Consider the following 20,087-nt stretch of genomic DNA (forward strand, 5'->3'; position numbering starts at 1 on the left):
GATAGTTATGTCCTTATTGTTATTTTGGTTTTTTTTTTTTTTTTTAAATCTCAGCCACATTTTTTTTAAGATTTTATTTATTTATTTGATAGAGATCGCAAGAAGGCAGAGAGGCAGGCAGAGAGAGAGGAGGGAGCAGGGAGAGCCCGATGCTGGGTTTGATCCCAGGACCCTGGGATCATGACCCAAGCCGAATGCCAAGGCTTCAACCCAGGTTGAAGCTGGGTTGAAACTGAGCCACCCAGGTGCCCCATTTTGTTTATTTTTTTTCCTGTATTTTGTAGTTCTTCTCTTCCTCTTCTCTTGCTCTCTTGTGACTAAGACTTTCTGTAGTATTATGCTTGATTTTCTTTCTCCTTATTTTTTTCTATTGTAGGTTTTGGGTTTGTGGTTACCATGAGGTTCACATAAAGCATCTTAAGTATATCAGTTTTAAGCTGATGGCCACTTAAGTTTGAACATTTTAAAAAACTTTTTACTACCCCCTCCCTGCCACATTATAATATGTTGTCATATTTTACATTTTATTGATAATTTTCTTCTACTTAATGACCTTTTCTTTTCCACTTGAAGTCCCTTTAACATTTCTTGTAAGGCTGGTTTAGTGATGATAAATTACTCTAACTTTTATTTGTCTGAGAAACTCAGTCCTTCAATTCTGAATGATAATCTTGCTGGCTAGAGTATTCTTGGTAGTAGGTTTTTTTCCTTTCAGTTTTTTTTTTTTTTTATTTAAGTTTTATTTTCTTAAAACATATAATATCTTTTTATCCCCAGGGGTACAGGTCTGTGAATCGCCAGCTTTACACACTTCACAGCACTCACCATAGCACATACCCTCCCCAATGTCCATAATCCAACCCCCCCAACCCCCCTCTCCCCATTAACCCTCAGTTTGTTTTGTGAGATTAAGAGTCACTTATGGTTTGTCTCCCTCCCAATCCCATCTTGTTTCATTTATTCTTCTCCTACCCCCTTAACCCCCCATGTTGCATCTCCTCTCCCTCATATCAGGGAGATCATATGATAGTTGTCTTTCTCCGATTGACTTATTTCGCTAAGCATGATACCCTCTAGTTCCATCCACGTCGTCGCAAATGGCAAGATTTCATTTCTTTTGATGGCTGCATAGTATTCCATTGTGTATATATACCACATCTTCTTTATCCATTCGTCTGTTGATGGACATCTAGGTTCTTTCCATAATTTGGCTACTGTAGACATTGCTGCTATAAACATTCGGGTGCACGTGCCCCTTCGGATCACTAGGTTTGTAACTTTAGGGTAAATACCCAGCAGTGCAATTGCTGGGTCATAGGGTAGTTCTATTTTCAACATTTTGAGGAACCTCCATGCTGTTTTCCAGAGTGGTTGCACCAGCTTGCATTCCCACCAACAGTGTAGGAGGGTTCCCCTTTCTCCGCATCCTCGCCAGCATCTGTCATTTCCTAACTTGTTAATTTTAGCCATTCTGACTGGTGTGAGGTGGTATCTCATTGTGGTTTTGATTTGTATTTCCCTGATGCCGAGTGATATGGAGCACTTTTTCATGTGTCTGTTGGCCATCTGGATGTCTTCTTTGCAGAAATGTCTGTTCATGTCCTCTGCCCATTTCTTGATTGGATTATTTGTTCTTTGGGTGTTGAGTTTGCTAAGTTCTTTATAGATTTTGGACACTAGCCCTTTATCCGATATGTCATTTGCAAATATCTTCTCCCATTCTGTCAGTTGTCTTTTGGTTTTGTTAACTGTTTCCTTTGCTGTGCAAAAGCTTTTGATCTTGATAAAATCCCAATAGTTCATTTTTGCCCTTGCTTCCCTTGCCTTTGGCGATGTTCCTAGGAAGATGTTGCTGCGGCTGAGGTCGAAGAGGTTGCTGCCTATGTTCTCCTCAAGGATTTTGATGGATTCCTTTCTCACATTGAGATCCTTCATCCATTTTGAGTCTATCTTCGTGTGTGGTGTAAGGAAATGATCCAATTTCATTTTTCTGCATGTGGCTGTCCAATTTTCCCAACACCATTTGTTGAAGAGGCTGTCTTTTTTCCATTGGATATTCTTTCCTGCTTTGTCGAAGATTAGTTGACCATAGAGTTGAGGGTCTATTTCTGGGCTCTCTATTCTGTTCCATTGATCTATGTGTCTGTTTTTGTGCCAGTACCATGCTGTCCCGATGATGACAGCTTTGTAATAGAGCTTGAAGTCTGGAATTGTGATGCCACCAACTTTGGCTTTCTTTTTCAATATTGCTTTGGCTATTCGAGGTCTTTTCTAGTTCCATATAAATTTTAGGATTATTTGTTCCATTTCTTTGAAAAAAATGGATGGTACTTTGATAGGAATTGCATTAAATGTGTAGATTGCTTTAGGTAGCATAGACATTTTCACAATATTTATTCTTCCAATCCAGGAGCATGGAACATTTTTCCATTTCTTTGTGTCTTCCTCAATTTCTTTCATGAGTACTTTATAGTTTTCTGTGTATAGATTCTTAGTCTCTTTGGTTAGATTTATTCCTAGGTATCTTATAGTTTTGGGTGCAATTGTAAATGGGATGGACTCCTTAATGTCTCTTTCTTCTGTCTTGTTGTTGGTGTAGAGAAATGCAACTGATTTCTGGGCATTGATTTTATATCCTGACACTTTACTGAATTCCTGTACAAGTTCTAGCAGTTTTGGAGTGGAGTCTTTTGGGTTTTCCATATATAGTATCATATCATCTGCGAAGAGTGATAGTTTGACTTCTTCTTTGCCGATTTGGATGCCTTTAATTTCCTTTTGTTGTCTGACTGCTGAGGCTAGGACTTCTAGTACTATGTTGAATAGCAGTGGTGATAACGGACATCCCTGCCGTGTTCCTGACCTTAGCGGAAAAGCTCTCAGTTTTTCTCCATTGAGAATGATATTTGCGGTGGGTTTTTCATAGATGGCTTTGATAATATTGAGGTATGTGCCCTCTATCCCTACACTTTGAAGAGTTTTGATCAGGAAGGGATGCTGTACTTTGTCAAATGCTTTTTCAGCATCTATGGAGAGTATCATATGGTTCTTGTTCTTTCTTTTATTAATGTGTTGTATCACATTGATTGATTTGCGGATGTTGAACCAACCTTGCAGCCCTGGAATAAATCCCACTTGGTCGTGGTGAATAATCCTTTTAATGTACCGTTGAATCCTATTGGCTAGTATTTTGGCGAGAATTTTTGCATCTGTGTTCATCAAGGATATTGGTCTGTAGTTCTCTTTTTTGATGGGATCCTTGTCTGGTTTGGGGATCAAGGTGATGCTGGCCTCATAAAATGAGTTTGGAAGTTTTCCTTCCATTTCTATTTTTTGGAACAGTTTCAGGAGAATAGGAATTAGTTCTTCTTTAAATGTTTGGTAGAATTCCCCCGGGAAGCCGTCTGGCCCTGGGCTTTTGTTTGTTTGGAGATTTTTGATGACTGTTTCAATCTCCTTACTGGTTATGGGTCTGTTCAGGCTTTCTATTTCTTCCTGGTTCAGTTGTGGTAGTTTATATGTCTCTAGGAATGCATCCATTTCTTCCAGATTGTCAAATTTGTTGGCGTAGAGTTGCTCATAGTATGTTCTTATAATTGTCTGTATTTCTTTGGTGTTCGTTGTGATCTCTCCTCTTTCATTCATGATTTTATTTATTTGGGTCCTTTCTCTTTTCTTTTTGATAAGTCTGGCCAGGGGTTTATCGATCTTATTAATTCTTTCAAAGAACCAGCTCCTAGTTTTGTTGATTTGTTCTATTGTTTTTTTGGTTTCTATTTCATTGATTTCTGCTCTGATCTTTATGATTTCTCTTCTCCTGCTGGGTTTAGGGTTTCTTTCTTGTTCTTTCTCCAGCTCCTTTAGGTGTAGGGTTAGGTTGTGTACCTGAGACCTTTCTTGTTTCTTGAGAAAGGCTTGTACCGCTATATATTTTCCTCTCAGGACTGCCTTTGTTGTGTCCCACAGATTCTGAACCGTTGTGTTTTCATTATCATTTGTTTCCATGAATTTTTTCAACTCTTCTTTAATTTCCTGGTTGACCCATTCATTCTTTAGAAGGATGCTGTTTAGTCTCCATGTATTTGGGTTCTTTCCAAATTTCCTCTTGTGATTGAGTTCTAGCTTCAGAGCATTGTGGTCTGAAAATATGCAGGGAATGATCCCAATCTTTTGATACCGGTTGAGACCTGATTTAGGACCGAGAATATGATCTATTCTGGAGAATGTTCCATGTGCACTAGAGAAGAATGTGTATTGAGTTGCTTTGGGATGAAATGTTCTGAATATATCTGTGATGTCCATCTGGTCCAGTGTGTCATTTAAGGCCTTGATTTCCTTGTTGATCTTTTGCTTGGATGATCTGTCCATTTCAGTGAGGGGAGTGTTAAAATCCCCTACGATTATTGTATTATTGTCGATGTGTTTCTTTGATTTTGTTATTAATTGGTTTATATAGTTGGCAGCTCCCACGTTAGGGGCATAGATATTTAAAATTGTTAGATCTTCTTGTTGGACAGTTCCTTTGAGTATGATATAGTGTCCTTCCTCATCTCTTATTATAGTCTTTCGCTTAAAATCTAATTGATCTGATATAAGGATTGCCACTCCTGCTTTCTTCTGATGTCCATTAGCATGGTAAATTCTTTTCCACCCCCTCACTTTAAATCTGGAGGTGTCTTCTGGTTTAAGATGAGTTTCTTGTAGGCAACATATAGATGGGTTTTGTTTTTTTATCCATTCTGATACCCTGTGTCTTTTGATTGGGGCATTTAGCCCATTCACATTCAGGGTAAGTATTGAGAGATATGAATTTAGTGCCATTGTATTGCCTGTAAGGTGACTGCTACTGTATATTGTCTCTGTTCCTTTCTGGTCTACTACTTTTAGGCTCTCTCTTTGCTTAGAGGACCCCTTTTGATATTTCCTGTAGGGCTGGTTGATGTTTGCTAATTCCTTTAATTTTTAATTTTTGTTTGTCCTGGAAGCTTTTTATCTCTCCTTCTATTTTCAATGATAGCCTAGCTGGATATAGTATTCTTGGCTGCATGTTTTTCTCGTTTAGTACTCTGAATATATCATGCCAGCTCTTTCTGGCCTGCCAGGTCTCTGTGGATAAGTCTGCTGCCAATCTAATATTTTTACCATTGTACGTTACAGACTTCTTTTCCCGGGCTGCTTTCAGGATCTTCTCTTTGTCACTAAGACTTGTAAATTTTACTATTAGGTGACGGGGTGTGGACCTATTCTTATTGATTTTGAGGGGGGTTCTCTGAATCTCCTGGATTTTGATGCTTGTTCCCTTTGCCATATTGGGGAAATTCTCTCCAATAATTCTCTCCAATATACCTTCTGCTCCCCTCTCTGTTTCCTCTTCTTCTGGAATCCCAATTATTCTAATGTTGTTTCGTCTTATGGTGTCACTTATCTCTCGAATTCTCCCCTCATGGTCCAGTAGCTGTTTGTCCCTCTTTTGCTCAGCTTCTTTATTCTCTGTCATTTGGTCTTCTATATCGCTAATTCTTTCTTCTGCCTCATTTATCCTAGCAGTGAGAGCCTCCATTTTTGATTGCACCTCATTAATAGCTTTTTTGATTTCAACTTGGTTAGATTTCAGTTCTTTTATTTCTCCAGAAAGGGCTTTTATATCTCCCGAGAGGGTTTCTCTAATATCTTCCATGCCTTTTTCGAGCCCGGCTAGAACCTTGAGAATCGTCATTCTGAACTCTAGATCTGACATATTACCAATGTCTGTATTGATTAGATCCCTAGCCTTTGGTACTGCCTCTTGTTCTTTTTTTTGTGGTGAATTTTTCCGCCTTGTCATTTTGTCCAGATAAGAGTAGATGAAGGAGCAAGTAAAATACTAAAAGGGTTGCAACAACCCCAGGAAAATATGCTTTAGCCAAATCAGAAGAGATCCCAAATCATGAGGGGGAGAAAGGGGATAAAAAGAGGTTCAGAAAGAAGAAAAAGAAAAAAAAAAAAGAAGAAAAAAAAAAGGAAGAAACAATTAAAAAAAGAAAACCAATAAAGAAAAATATATAAAAAGGAAAAAAATATATATATATTAGATAAACTAGTTAAAAAATGTTAAAAAAGAAAAGGGTAAAAGTTAAAAAAATTTAGCAGAAGAAGAAAAATAAATTGAAAAAGAAAAAAAATTAAATTAACTGCAAGGCTAAAGAATCATGGGGAGAAAGCCATGAGTTCCGTGCTTTGCTTTCTCCTCCTTTGGAATTACGCTGCTCTCCTTGGTATTGAAACTGTCCTCCTTGGTAGGTGAACTTGATCCTGGCTGGGCTTCTTGTTGATCTTCTCGGGGAGGGGCCTGTTGTAGTGATTCTCAAGTGTCTTTGCCCCGGGCGGAGTTGCACCGCCCTTACCAGGGGCCGGTCTGAGTAATCCGCTTGGGTTTGCTTTCGGGAGCTTTTGTTCCCTGAGCGCTTTCCGTAGAGTTCCGGAGGGTGGGAATGAAGATGGCGGCCTCCCAGTCTCCGGCCCGGAGGAGCCGAGAGCCCGGGGCCCCACTCCTCAGTGCGCCCTCAGAGAACAGCGCCGATTTACTCCCGTCACCCTGCCTCCGGCCGCGCTCCGAGCTGACCGAGCCTGCGACCGGTTCAAGGTAACCCCGAGCTGAGAGTCACTCCTCGGCTCTGTCTCTGTAGCCGGCTTCCCTGTTCTAATACCTGTAAGCTCTGCGACACTCAGACGCCCCCGATCCTTCTGTGACCCTGCGGGACCTGAGGCCACGCTGACCCTGCGTGGGCTTCACCCCGGTTAAGCCTCTGGAGCGATGTCCCTCAGCGGAACAGACTTTTAAAAGTCCCGATTTTGTGCTCCGTTGCTCCGCCGCTTGCCGGGAGCCGGCCCCTCCCCCCGCGGTCTATCTTCCCGTCGCTTTGGATTCACTTCTCCGCCAGTCCTACCTTTCAGAAAGTGGTTGATTTTCTGTTTCTAGAGTTGCTGTTCTTCTTCTCTTCGATCTCCCGTTGGATTTGTAGGTGTTTGCAATCTTTAGATAAGCTATCTAGCTGATCTCCCGCTACCTGAAGTAGTCTCAGCCTGCTACTTCTCCGCCATCTTGACTCCTCCCTCCTTTCAGTTTTTTAAAATATATCACGCTACTGTCTTCCCTGTCTTGCAAAGTTTCTCCTGAAAAATCAGCTGATTGCCTTATGGGGTTTCCCTTGTATGTGACTTTTTACTTCTTTCTTGCTCCTTTTCTCTATCTCCAGCCTTTAACATTTTAATTACTATGTGTCACAGTATGGACCTCCTTTATGTAACCAGCAGTGAAGCATGGTATTTTTAAAAGTAACATTTATTGGGGCACCTGGGTGGCTCAGTGGGTTAAAGCCTCTGCCTTCTGCTCAAGTCATGATCTCAGGGTCCTGGGATTGAGCCTTGCCTCAGGCTCTTTGCTCAGCAGGGAGTCTGCTCCCCACCCCCCCGCCCTCCGCCTACTTGTGATCTCTGTCAAATGAATAAATAAAATCTTAAAAAGTAACATTTATCCATAAGGGAAAAATGGTAATACCATCAAAAAATGAGATACCAAGAAATACAAATCCAACAAAAGATATGGACAAAAGATATGGGAGACAATTTAAAAAAACTAAATAGAGGGAGAACTATGCCATGTCCATGAATTAAAAGATTCTCAGTATGGTAAAGCTGTGAATTCTCCCAAAATGATCTTTACACTTAGTGTCCTTCTCAAAAATCCCAGTGGGATATAGTGTATGCAGTTACTACTATACAGTAATTAATGTTAATTAACTGGAGAAGTGCAGATGACTCTTACAAACAATATGAAATGAAAGAAGAATGTCACAGAAGGAAAATACAGTATAAAGCTGTATTGTTTAGGGGTGCCTGGGTGACTCAGTTGGTTAAGCATCTGCCTTCGACTCAGGTCACGATCCCAGGGTCCTGGGATTGAGCCGAATGTCAGGCTCCTGACTTAGTGGGAAGCCTGTTTCTCCATCTCCCTCTGCTCATCCCCTTGCTCATGCTGTCTCACTCTCTCTCAAATAAATAAAATCTTCAAAAAAAATTTTTAAAACTCTCTCTTCCTCTCCCTCTGTACATCCCCACTGCCCACTCTCACACTCTATTTCAAAAAAACAAAAACTGTATTGCTTAGGCATGTGGTCATAGGTTGTAAGACTATAAAAGGAAATGCAGAGAATGATTACCATGAAAATCAGGATAGTGGCTGCATTTACACAGAGGGATGAAGGATGTCATCAGAGAGGGTTATGCTTTCATAGTGTGGGCAGTGTTTCATTTCTTGACCTAGATGGTAATTACTTGGATGTCACTTTGTGATTATTCTTTAAACTGTAAATATATTTGATGAAAATAAAAAATTAAGGAGCTAGACTAAAGAATTTGAAATGGATTTAGGTACATACTGAGAATAAATCCATTATACTGTTATTGGTGGTTGTATCATAATGTTGAATTAACTTGAATGATTTAGAATACTCCATCCAGAGAGAAAATTTAATTTACAAGAACTTTTTAAGAGACTGCCAGGAATTTGCTAGCCAGTTTACCAGAATCTACTAGCATATAATTTAATATGAGGCAAATTCTGCTCTTACTATGTTCAGGAAGATCATTACTGGATTAACCACAAAAAAAAAATCCATCTGTAACATTAACAGCTAACATTATTTACCACTTTTGAGCACTTGCCATATAGCAAATATTGGTGAAGCATTATAAATGCATTATCTATTTAATCCTGGAAACTCATAACTGTGGGCACCATAACGGTCCCCATTTTACACACAGGTAAAGGGCAGAATCAGGTTTTGATCCTCATGTCTTGTTCTTAGACCCTGTAATCCTTACTTGAGGCTAGGGTATCTAAGAGTGTATATGTTATTATTGTTACAGATACTCATTTATTCTAATTGGTTATGATTTGGGTATTCAAATTTGTGTTCAGCAGCAGATGTCAGCTAAATGCCAGGCATTTCTATGGCCCCTATCTACTGGATCTTTTGCTCTGTTTAGCAGCTTGGACCCTGTGCCACATGTGTTTGCTGGTGTCTTTCTGCCTTGGAGCCTAGTATATTGTGATATATCAAGTATCACCAAACTTAATCTTTTTTTGTTATATGCATCACCCAAACTACATATTAAGCTGCTTTCTTGGGCTGCAGTACTGGAAATTACCTCTTGGAGCAGCTCTTTTAACTCCCTTTCAAGAATGGACATTAATCTAGAAGGCATTATCAGAGGTATTGAGTCTTTTTATGGATAGGGAAAATGATAGCCCTCTATATCCTGCCATATACTCTATCAAATGAGTCCTATTCATTTATAATCAAATGGTGATGGCAGTCATTTCTATAAAATGTTAGGCATTATGCTCTTCATAAAAAATATAACCCTTACTGGGGCACCTGGGTGGTTCAGTGGGTTAAGCCTCTACCTTCAGCTCAGGTCATGATCTCAGGGTCCTGGGATCGAGCCCCACATCGGGCTCTCTACACAGCGGGGAGCCTGCTTCCCCCTCTCTCTCTGCCTGTTTCTCTGCCTACTTGTGATCTCTCTCTCTCTCTCTGTTGAATAAATCAATAAAATCTTAAAAAATATATATATATAACCCTTACTTATTGCCAACTTTATTATTTTGACTTAGAGTGAGTTTTTCAGGAGCTTAAACTTCTGTCTGTAGTTTTAACACCTCCCAGTGGATCCAAAGGAAACTGATAGCCAAGGTGTAAGGAAGAGAAGCTGGACTGGTTCTCTCTGCCCTTTATACAAGATTCATGTTTTCTTTCCTTTGTTTTTTTAAAGGAAATTATCAAAGGAAATATGTCTGAAGTTTAATTTTATTATTGCTTTACTATCTGAAAACTAGGACTACAGGCTTGGGTCCAATAAAATCCAGTTTCCTTTATCCTTACTTGCTGCTACATAAATTGATGGTGGTTATAGATGACCAGCTTTATACAATAGTAGAAAAAGAAGATATATAAAACCAGAAATGACTATTTTTGGCCATGAGGAAAGCTCTTGCACATATATAAAAATTTTTCACAAGTTTAAAAATACTATTTATAATGTTCTTTTGGTTCCTTTAAAATTTCTGAGACAAAGTGAAGTCCAAGGACATTGTTAAATTGACTAATGAGATTTGATTTGTGTATGCATTCTTTTATCTACAAGGACAGTTTTCAAAGTGTGGTCTTGGGATTTGAGACCCTTCCAGGATCTCTGTGGGTGAAAAATTATTTTAAAAATATTGAGATGTGATTTGTCTCTATTACTCTTTCTCTCATGAGTGTAGAGTCTTCCAAACCACATGGCATGTGATGTTACAACAACCTATACACAAAGCCCTTATGAGAATTTTTGTCCTCTATTAAAGCAGACATTAAAGACATTTGAAAAAATAAAACAATGCCTCACTTTTTATTATCTAGCTAATGTAGATTTTTCATATTAAGAGTATAATTTACATTTTTTAGAAAGCCTATTGCAGCATGTTAAATAAATGAATTAATGTTTTTTCACTATTCAGTTTTAATTTCAGATATGGTATTATTGGTAACCTACAACCCATATGTATGAAAGGTCTTTAGGGCCCTCAGTAATTTTTAAATGTCTAAAGGGATCTTGAGACCAAAAATTTAGCCAATGATTTATATGATCTTTTTCTCAAATACTTGAACTTTTCCTTTGTTTTATCCTATAAAAGGTGAACTGAAAATCATCTATTTTTAGGTTGCTACAGACCTCAGGAAAGATCAGATTACTTGATGTTGGCAGCTGCTTTAACCCATTTCTGAAGTTTGAAGAATTTCTAACTGTTGGCATAGACATTGTACCTGCTGTAGAGGTATGCATAGTTCTGTTTTGTTTTGAAGATCTTACCAAGGAAAAGCATTGTCTTTACAGTCCTAAAAGAACAAGTGTGTTTTCTATGAAAAAGTTGGTAAGAAATTTCTGTTCAGAAGCAAATAAATATTCCATGAAAATTTTTGAGCATTTAGTTAACAAATATGGTACTGGTCAAATAATACTGGTTTTTATTTGTTTCCTGTTTATCTTTTGTTGTAATCAGAGACTTTAGTAGATTGCAGTGATTTCCAGATAGCTTTAAGATTTGGGCTTTTTGTTTGTTTGAGGTATCTTTTTCTGAAGTGTACTGTGATGTAGAGCCATTAAGGAATAATATCAAGAGCAGGGGCTTTTGATACAGTTAAAACTTTATGAAATCCCAGCTATTTGTACTTAGTAGATGAAACTACTTAAATGTTTCCTCTGCTTTTAAAATTAGATTATTTTTCTTAATGACAAATTCATGTTTGCCATTTACTTTTCATAAAGCATTAGGCACCAAAATTTTTCATAAATTGCATTTTTAATGTTATAAAGAGAATGTGTTACAGTGTAAATTTTTTACCCTGCTGCTATATTCCTAGCACTGAGAAGAGTGCCTAGAACATACTCATTAACGACATCATGAATAAAAGAATAGAATCTTATTTCAACCTGGGGTTGTAACTCTGAAGCAGTTTTCTTATCCTTGTGATGGGGTTAATAATAGACTGTATTTCATAGGACAGTTGTAATGTCTAGTTAAGAAGTAATTAAAATAGTACAGTGTCTGTTACATAGAGAGTGTTAAAGAAATGTTTACCATTATTATTGAAAAGTTCCAGAGATTGAACTTTCATATGAATCCTTTGAATTTTGATGACAAAATGCTAACAAACCATTACCATTATCTCTACTTCTGAAAGGTGGACAGATGTTTGCTTTATGGTAAAATAGCTGTTTTTAGCTTGTCACTGCAAAGAATTCCTGTGCCATCAGGACCTATACTTTAAAATGCATTTGGCTTTGTACATGGATTTTCTCCCTTCCTCAAAAAACACATTAGAGATATCCTTTAGGGACTGCTGAAATGTGATAACCATTTGATCTAAACTTTGGGCTCAAATAAATACTAAACTTGTTTATATAGAGAGCCATGAACTTTAAAGTAATTGGGAAAGGCAAAAGAACTGCTATATATAAGTTCAGTAATAGAATCAGACTTTCACTTCCAGGCAAAATGGAGTAACAAGGATCAGATTGTTCTTTCCCCCCTACCTAAAGCAACAGAAAGTGGACAAAATATAAGTAATTTACAAGACATTGAATATCAGGTGATAAAGAACAGTGATCACTGAAAACAAGTGAGTTGAGCACTACTCTTGCACCAGCATTTGCCCTTCAGAGAGTTTCTAGGGTATGACACAGAGAGGGAATCCCAGGTATAGTCCAACTGATTCTGAGCTGAGAGCACTAAACATAGATGGCTAGGGTCCAGAGAACACAGTACCAGTTATGTGATAGCTGCACAGAGGGAGAACTCTGGAGTTCGGAGGGCAAAGATGAGGACTCAGCTGAGTACTGGTCACTACATTACATGTGTGAGAAAACTACACGAGACTCAAACTGCACTAGAAAGGAGTGGAGGTTATAGTGCCTGGCACTCAACATAGGATGAAAATAGTACCTATTCCCATCAGGCATACTGGAAACCTAAACAATCACAGTGCCTTAAGTAGAGTATACAGAAGAGTCTTACCTGAGTACTGGAAAATATTTAGCCTTAAACTAAACCATGGTCCAGTCCCACCAAAATAAATCTCAGAAGACCCAAAAAGATTAGTGTCTCCAGGTAACTTAACTACATCCCAGAACAAAGCTCAAGAATATTCATAGCAATACAATGCCATCCAATGCCCAAAAAGGTAAAAATCCACGTTAGACATCCAATAAGAAATGATAAGCTATGATCAACAAAGACCAACCCTGAACTGACACAGATGTTAAAATTAGGAAACAAGGACATTAAAATAGGCACAGGATGACTGTATTCTGTATGTACAAAAAGTTTAGAGACATAGAACATACTTAAAAATACCAAATCTAACTTCCAGAGACTTCATACTACCATGTAGGACATGAAGTACATACTAGATGGAATTAAGGCATGTTAGATATTGCAGAAGAAAAATTAAATTGAAGACATGACAACAGAAACCATCCGAAATTAAATACAAAAAGAATTTTTTTTTAAAGATTTTATTTATTTATTTGACAGACAGAGATCACAAGTAGACAGAGAGGCAGGCAGAGAGAGGGAAGCAGGCTCCCTGTTGAGCAGAGAGCCCGATGTGGGACTTGATCCCAGGACCCTGAGATCATGACCCAAGCCGAAGGCAGCGGCCTAACCCACTGAGCCACCCAGGTGCCCAATACAAAAAGAATTTAAGCTGGAAGAACATCAGTGAGCAATGAGATAATATCAAGTGGCCAAATACAGGCATAACTGTAGTCCCTCCCACAAGGCAGGGAGATTAAAGAAATAATGGCCCAAAATTTTCCAGACTTGATAAAAAGCTATAAATATACAAATCCAAGAAGCTCAACAAACCCACAGCACAAGAAAGATTACACCAAGGCACATGGTAACCAACCCCCCCCCAACACATAACACAAAATCAAAACACAGTGATAAAGAGAAATTCTTAAAAGCAACCAGATTTTTTTAAAGGGCATGTTAAAATAGTGAAGGATAATAATTTGTCACCAAGCAAAAATATCTTTCAAAAATAAAAACAAAATATTTTTCATGCATTCAAAAGCTTTAGGGATTCAACATCAGCCAGTTTACATTTCAAGAAATGTTAAGGAAGAAGTGCTTCAACCAGGTGCAAATATAGATCTACACAAAATGATGAAGAATACAGGAAGTGATAACTACAAAGTTGTTAGAAATGCAGTTTTTTAAATTAAACTCTCTGAAAGACACCGGACCGTTATTATGGGTTGAATTCTGTCCTGTTCCTCCTTGAAAAGATATGTGGAGTCCTAACTTTCGGTGTGTTACTTTATTTGGAGATAGGGTCTTTACAGAGATAATCAAGTTAAAATGAGGTTAGTAGGTGGGGTGGGGCCTAATTCAGTATGATTGTAATGTTATAAAAAGAAATTCTGGCTTAGAAACACAAATACAGGGAAAATGTCATGTGAAGGCAGAGGGGTGATGGTTCTAGTAAGCCAAAGAACACGAAGCTTGCCAACAACCAGTAGTTAGAATAAAGGCATGAACAGATTTTCCTTCACAGCCCTCAAAATGACCAACCCTGTAGACACCTTGATCTCAGACTTTTAGCCTTTAGAACTGTGACAAAATACATTTCTGTTTAAGCCATCCAGTTTACAGTATTGTGTTACAGCGGTCTTTGCAAACTAATACATCCATTTAAACAAGAATAATATGGAGTGTGGTTTATAAGTTTAAAAAAAAAAAGTCTGACAATAATAGCACAAAGGATGAAATTAGAGAAGGAAAATATACTATTTTTAGGTTTTTATATTAAAGTGGTGAAATACTTGAAGGTAGATTATTAAAGATATATACATTAAATCCTAAAGCAATCACTGAAATGACAAGAGTTAAAGCTAATAAGCCAATGGGGTGATAAGATAAAATCATAAATTTATTTAATTCAAAAGATGGAAGAAAGAGATCAAAGGCTATAATGAAGAGGGGACAAAGTAAAAAGGAATTACAGACCTAAACCTCAGTATATCAATAATTACATTAAATAGGCTGCAAACTTGATCTCCTGGCTGTGGCCAAGGGAGCATGTATTCCTTCTGTGGCACTGTAATAGTCAGTGTCCCCAAAAAGGAGCTCATACCCCCTGTCTGGCATTTCAGTTTTTGCAACTACTGCCAGGGTATATCTTTGCATCCCTGGCTCTGTTGGCCAGTAAGTCTTACACTTATGGGTCCCACAGAACTGTAATCAGTGAAGAAAATTCCTTAACAGCTGTGCGGGGGGCACAGCATGAGGCATCAGACCAAGGAGCTCTGTCTTACAGTGAAGGAAAATTGTTAGGTAATCATCACAACTACAGCCTGAGTGGCAGACTTCTAATTAAACATATATCTTGGGGCTGACTGTAATCCTTTCCAGAGATTTTTATGGGTGGGCCCTATCTTTGAGCTCACTCTCTGCTGTGCTCCCAAATGCCAGTGTCTCCTGGAGGGGAGCTGTACACACATCTGGTGCCCTAGTTTGTGTAGATGCCTTCAGGGATCACCCCTTGCTCACCTGGCTCTCGTGGCAGGGACGAGGAGTGGAGGGCTAGCATTCTTGGATCCCATGGGACAATGGCACTTGGAGAGATTGTTCTGAGCAGACTAGCAGGCTACCACCCCCCAGGGCACTGCACAGATAGCAGACTGAGGAACACTGCCCAGTCTTTCTGTGAGGGAGGCATCCTTGCTTGGTCTGGTTGGCTTTAGGGACCTCCTTCAAGCTTGGCACACGTTCAGTGTCTTACAAATCTGCTCCCAAGGCACATAGGCTGAGGACACCATCTTGCATTTTCCATCTGCCTTGCTCCATCTCATTACTATCACCCAGGAAAGACCCTATACACTTGCCTGGAGCCCTGATTGCTTTGCCACCCAGGGGATACCTCCAGATGGCCTGCTTCTCAGTGAAGCCTTACACTTGTTGTCCCACAGGACTGTAATATATTTACATACTTTTTAAAAGCTGAAGCCTGGAGGTCTGGCTTCCAGTCAGCCTGAGTCTAGGTGCTGACATCATCCCCTACAAGGACACTGACAGGTCTTGGCATATCCTCAACTACTGGAAGCTATTAAAAATGTAATAGCCTGCTTGGACAAGCATAAAGGTTTGAAAGACAACCAAGAACTGAGACAGAGTTGAATAACAAGTTTCATCTCCTACATGAGGCCACTCCTTCAAAACTGGAAGAGGCTTTGGTGTCATCTGCTATATAGAAACCAACACAGAGAGTCAAAATGAAGAGAGGAATATGTTCCAAATGGAAAGAAAAAATAAATAAATAAAACTTCCAGGGGAAAAAAATTAATGAAATAGAGGTAAGTAATTTACCTACTAAAGAATTCAAAGTAATGGTCATGAAGATACTTATAAAAGTGGAGAGAAGAATGAATTAACACAGTGAGAACTTCAACAAAGAGATGGAAAAGGTACCAAGTATAAGTCACAGAGCTGAAAAATATAACTAAACTGAAAAATACATAAGAGGCATTCAACATGAGACTAGAAACAGCAGAAGCATCAATGTGAAGACAACACAGCAGCAAAAAAAGGAATAGAAAATGGAGAAAATAGTAAAAGCAGCAAGCAGAAAAACAACTTACTGCATACAAATGAACTCCCATAAATCTCTAGGCGGATTTCTCAGCAGAAACTTTGCAGGCCAGAAGGTATACCACTTTATGTTCAAAAGGCTGAAAGAAAAGATACTGCCATCCAAGAATACTCTACCTGGCCAAGTTATTCAGAAGTGAAGGAGACACTATAAAACACTGATGAAAGAATAATGAAGGTGACATAAAGAAATGGAAAGATATTCCATGCTCATGAATCGGGAGAACAAATATTGTTAAAATTCTGTACTACTTAAAGCAGTCTACAGATTTAAATCAGTCCTTATCAAAATACCAATAGCATTTTTCACAGAACTAGAACAAACCTAAAATGTGTATGGAACCACAGAAGACCCCAGATAGCCAAAGCAGTCTTGAAAAATAGAAGATGTATCACAATTCCAGATTTCCAAGTTAAAATACAAAGCTGTGGTAATCGAACAGTGGAGTACTGACATAAATATAGACACATGGATCGTTGGAATGGAATAGAAAACCTAGAAATAAACCCACAATTATATGGTCAATCTTCAACAAAGGAGGAATTTATATATAATAGGAAAAAGAGACTCTTCCACAAATGATCTTGGGAAAACTGGGCAGCTACATGCAAAAGAATGAAACTGGGCCACTTTCTCACACCATCCACAAAAATAAATTCAAAACAGATTCAAGATCTAAATGCAAGACCTGAAACCATAAAAACCCTAGAAAAGAGGAGGTAGTCATTTCCCTGACATGGACCATAACAACATTTTTGTAGGTAGCTCTCCTAAGGCTGGGGGAGAAAAAAGCAAAAAATAAACTATTGGGACTACATCAAAATAAAGTTTCTGCACAGTAAAAGAAATGATCAACAAAAAGACAAGCTACTGAATGGTAGAAGATATTTGCAACTGACATATCTATTAAAGGATTAGTATCCAAAATATATAAAGAACTTATACAACTCAACACCAAAACCACAGATATTCTTATTTAAAAATGGGCAGAAGACATGAATAGAAATTTCTCCAAAGAAGACATCAGATGGCTAATAGGCACATGAAAAGATACTCAATATCACTCATCAGGGAAAGGCAAATCAAAACCACAACAAGATATCACCGCACACCTGTCAGAATGGCGAAAGTCAAGAAGAAAAGAAACAACAAGGGTAGGCAAGGATGTGGAGAAAAAGAAACCGTCGTGCAGATGGGAATGTAAACTCGTGCGTTTACTGTGGAAGACATTATGGAGGTTCCTCAAAAAAACTTAAAAATAGAACTGCCCTACAGTCAGCAATCACACTACTGGATATTTACCCAAAAAATACACAACCACTAATTCAAACAGCTATATGCATCTCTGTTTATAGCAGCATTATTTACGATTAAACTATGGCAGCACACAAAGTGTCCATCAATAGATGAATGGATAAAGAATAAGTGATAGATAGATATGCAATGAAATACTCATCAAGGGGTTCCTGGGTGGCTCAGTTGGTGAAGCATCAGATACTTGATCTCAGCTCAGGTCTTGATCTTAGAGTCATGAGTTCAAGCCCCACATTGGGCTCCACACTGGGTGTGGAACCTACTTAGAGAGAGAGAGAGAGATAACCAAAGAGAGAAAGAATTTGTACACAGAAAACTATAAAATACTAATGAAATAAATTAAGGAAGACACAAAGAAATGGAAAAATGTTCCATGCTCATGGATTGGGAGAACAAATATTGTGAAAATGTCTATGCTACCTAAAGCCATCTACACATTTAATGCAATCTCTATCAAAATACCATCAATTTTTTCGAAGAAATGGAACAAATAATCCTAAAATTTATATAGAACCAGAAAAGACCCCAAATAGCCAGAGGAATGTTGAAAAGGAAAGCCAAAGTCGGTGGCATCACAATTCCAGACTTCAAGCTCTATTACAAAGCTGTCATCATCAACACAGTATGGTACTGGCACAGAAACAGACACATAGATCATGGAACAGAAGAGAGAGCCCAGAAATAGACCCTCAACTCTATGGTCAACTAATCTTCGACAAAGCAGGGAAGAATGTCCAATGGAAAAAAGACAGTCTCTTCCACAAATGGTGTTGGGAAAACTGGACAGCCGTGTGCAGAAAAATGAAACTGGAGCATTTCCTTACACCACACACAAAAATAGACTCAAAATGGATGAAGGGCCTCCATGTGAGAAAGGAATCCATCAAAATCCTTGAGGAGAACACAGGCAACGACCGCTTCAACCTCAGCCACAGCAACTTCTTCCTAGAAACATCACCAAAGGCAAGGGAAGCAAGGGCAAAAATGATGAACTATTGGGACTTAATCGAGATCAAAAGCTTTTGCACAGCAAAGGAAACAGTCAACAAAACCAAAAGACAACTGACAGAATGGGAGAAGATATTCGCAAATGACATTATCAGATAAAGGGCTAGTATCCAAAATCTATAAAGAACTTACCAAACTCAACACCCAAAGAACAAATAATCCAATCAAGAAATGAGCAGAGTACATGAACAGACATTTCTGCAAAGAAGACATCCAGATGGCCAACAGACACATGAAAAAGTGCTCCACATCACTCGGCATCAGGGAAATACAAATCAAAACCACAATGAGATACCACCTCATACCAGTCAGAATGGCTAAAATGAACAAATCAGGAAATGACAGATGTTGGCGAGGATACAGAGAAAGGGGAACCCTCTTACACTGTTGGTGGGAATTCACCCTGGTGTGGCCACTCTAGAAAACATGGAGGTTCCTCAAAAAGTTGAAAATAGAGCTACCCTACGACCCAGTAATCACACTACTGGGTATTTACCCTAAAGATACAAATGTAGTGATCTAAAGGGGTACGTGCACCTGAATGTTTACAGCAGCAATGTCCACAATAGCCAAACTATGGAAAGAACCTAGATGTCCATCAACGGATGAATGGACAAAGAAGAAGTGATAGATATATATAGATATATAGATATATCCATATATATATTCCATTTTATTTATATATAAAATGGAATACTATGCAGCCATCAAAAGAAATGAAATCTTGCTATTTGCAGCAATGTGGTTGGAACTAGAGGACATTATGCTAAGCAAAATAAGTCACCCAGAGAAAGACATAAAAAGAAACAACATCTTTCCATCTGTAACAACATGGATGAAGCTGGAGAGTATAATATAATGCAAAGTGAAATAATTTAGTCAGAGAAGACAAATACTGTTTGATCTCATACATGGAATTTAAACAAAACAAATGAACAAATGGGAAAAAAAGGAGAGAGAGCAAACCAAGAAATAGACTCTTAACTATAGAGAAAAAGCTGATAGTTATCAGAGGGGAGGTGGGTCAACAGTCCAAGAGACAGTGGGGATTAAAGAGTGCACCTATCATGGTAAGAAAATCATTTTGGGCATAATTGAGGAAATTTGGGTATGTATTGCTTATTTAAAATCCAGCAATAAATGTCTTAGACATGACTTTAAAAAAAAGGGGGTGGGGGGAGAGAGAGTTTCCAGACAAGCAAAAGCTAAAGGAGTTCATCACCACTTAACAGCCATAGGAGACATGTGAAAAGAACTTCTTTAATCTGAAAATAGAAGGCACTAGTTAGTATTAAGAAAAAATAGGAAAGAATACATCTCATTGGGAAGGTTTATATATGGTAAATATAGTGAATTAATCACTTTAAAGTATGAAAATTAAAAGACAAAAGTAGCAAAAATAAGTGTGGTTATAATAGTTAAAGGACACAAATTAAAAGATATAAAATGTGATATAAAATATAAAAAACGTAAAATAAAAAACAAGCGTAAAATATGGGGATGGATAATAATGTTAAGCATTAC

General features: G+C 38.2%; 1 protein-coding gene across 1 annotated transcript in view; it reads left to right on the forward strand.

The window, feature by feature from the left end:
• Window positions 1-20,087, forward strand: part of LOC111151958 (base methyltransferase of 25S rRNA 2 homolog) — a 108,018-nt gene that overhangs the window by 78,047 nt on the left and 9,884 nt on the right. Inside the window, 1 exon segment of the mRNA XM_022510203.1 lies at window positions 10,747-10,861. Within this exon segment, the coding sequence (XP_022365911.1) occupies window positions 10,747-10,861 (115 nt within the window).

The sequence above is a fragment of the Enhydra lutris genome, unplaced genomic scaffold (assembly GCF_002288905.1).
Source record: "Enhydra lutris kenyoni isolate GAN:26980312 unplaced genomic scaffold, ASM228890v2 scaffoldscaffold27, whole genome shotgun sequence".
Lineage (NCBI taxonomy): Eukaryota > Metazoa > Chordata > Mammalia > Carnivora > Mustelidae > Enhydra > Enhydra lutris.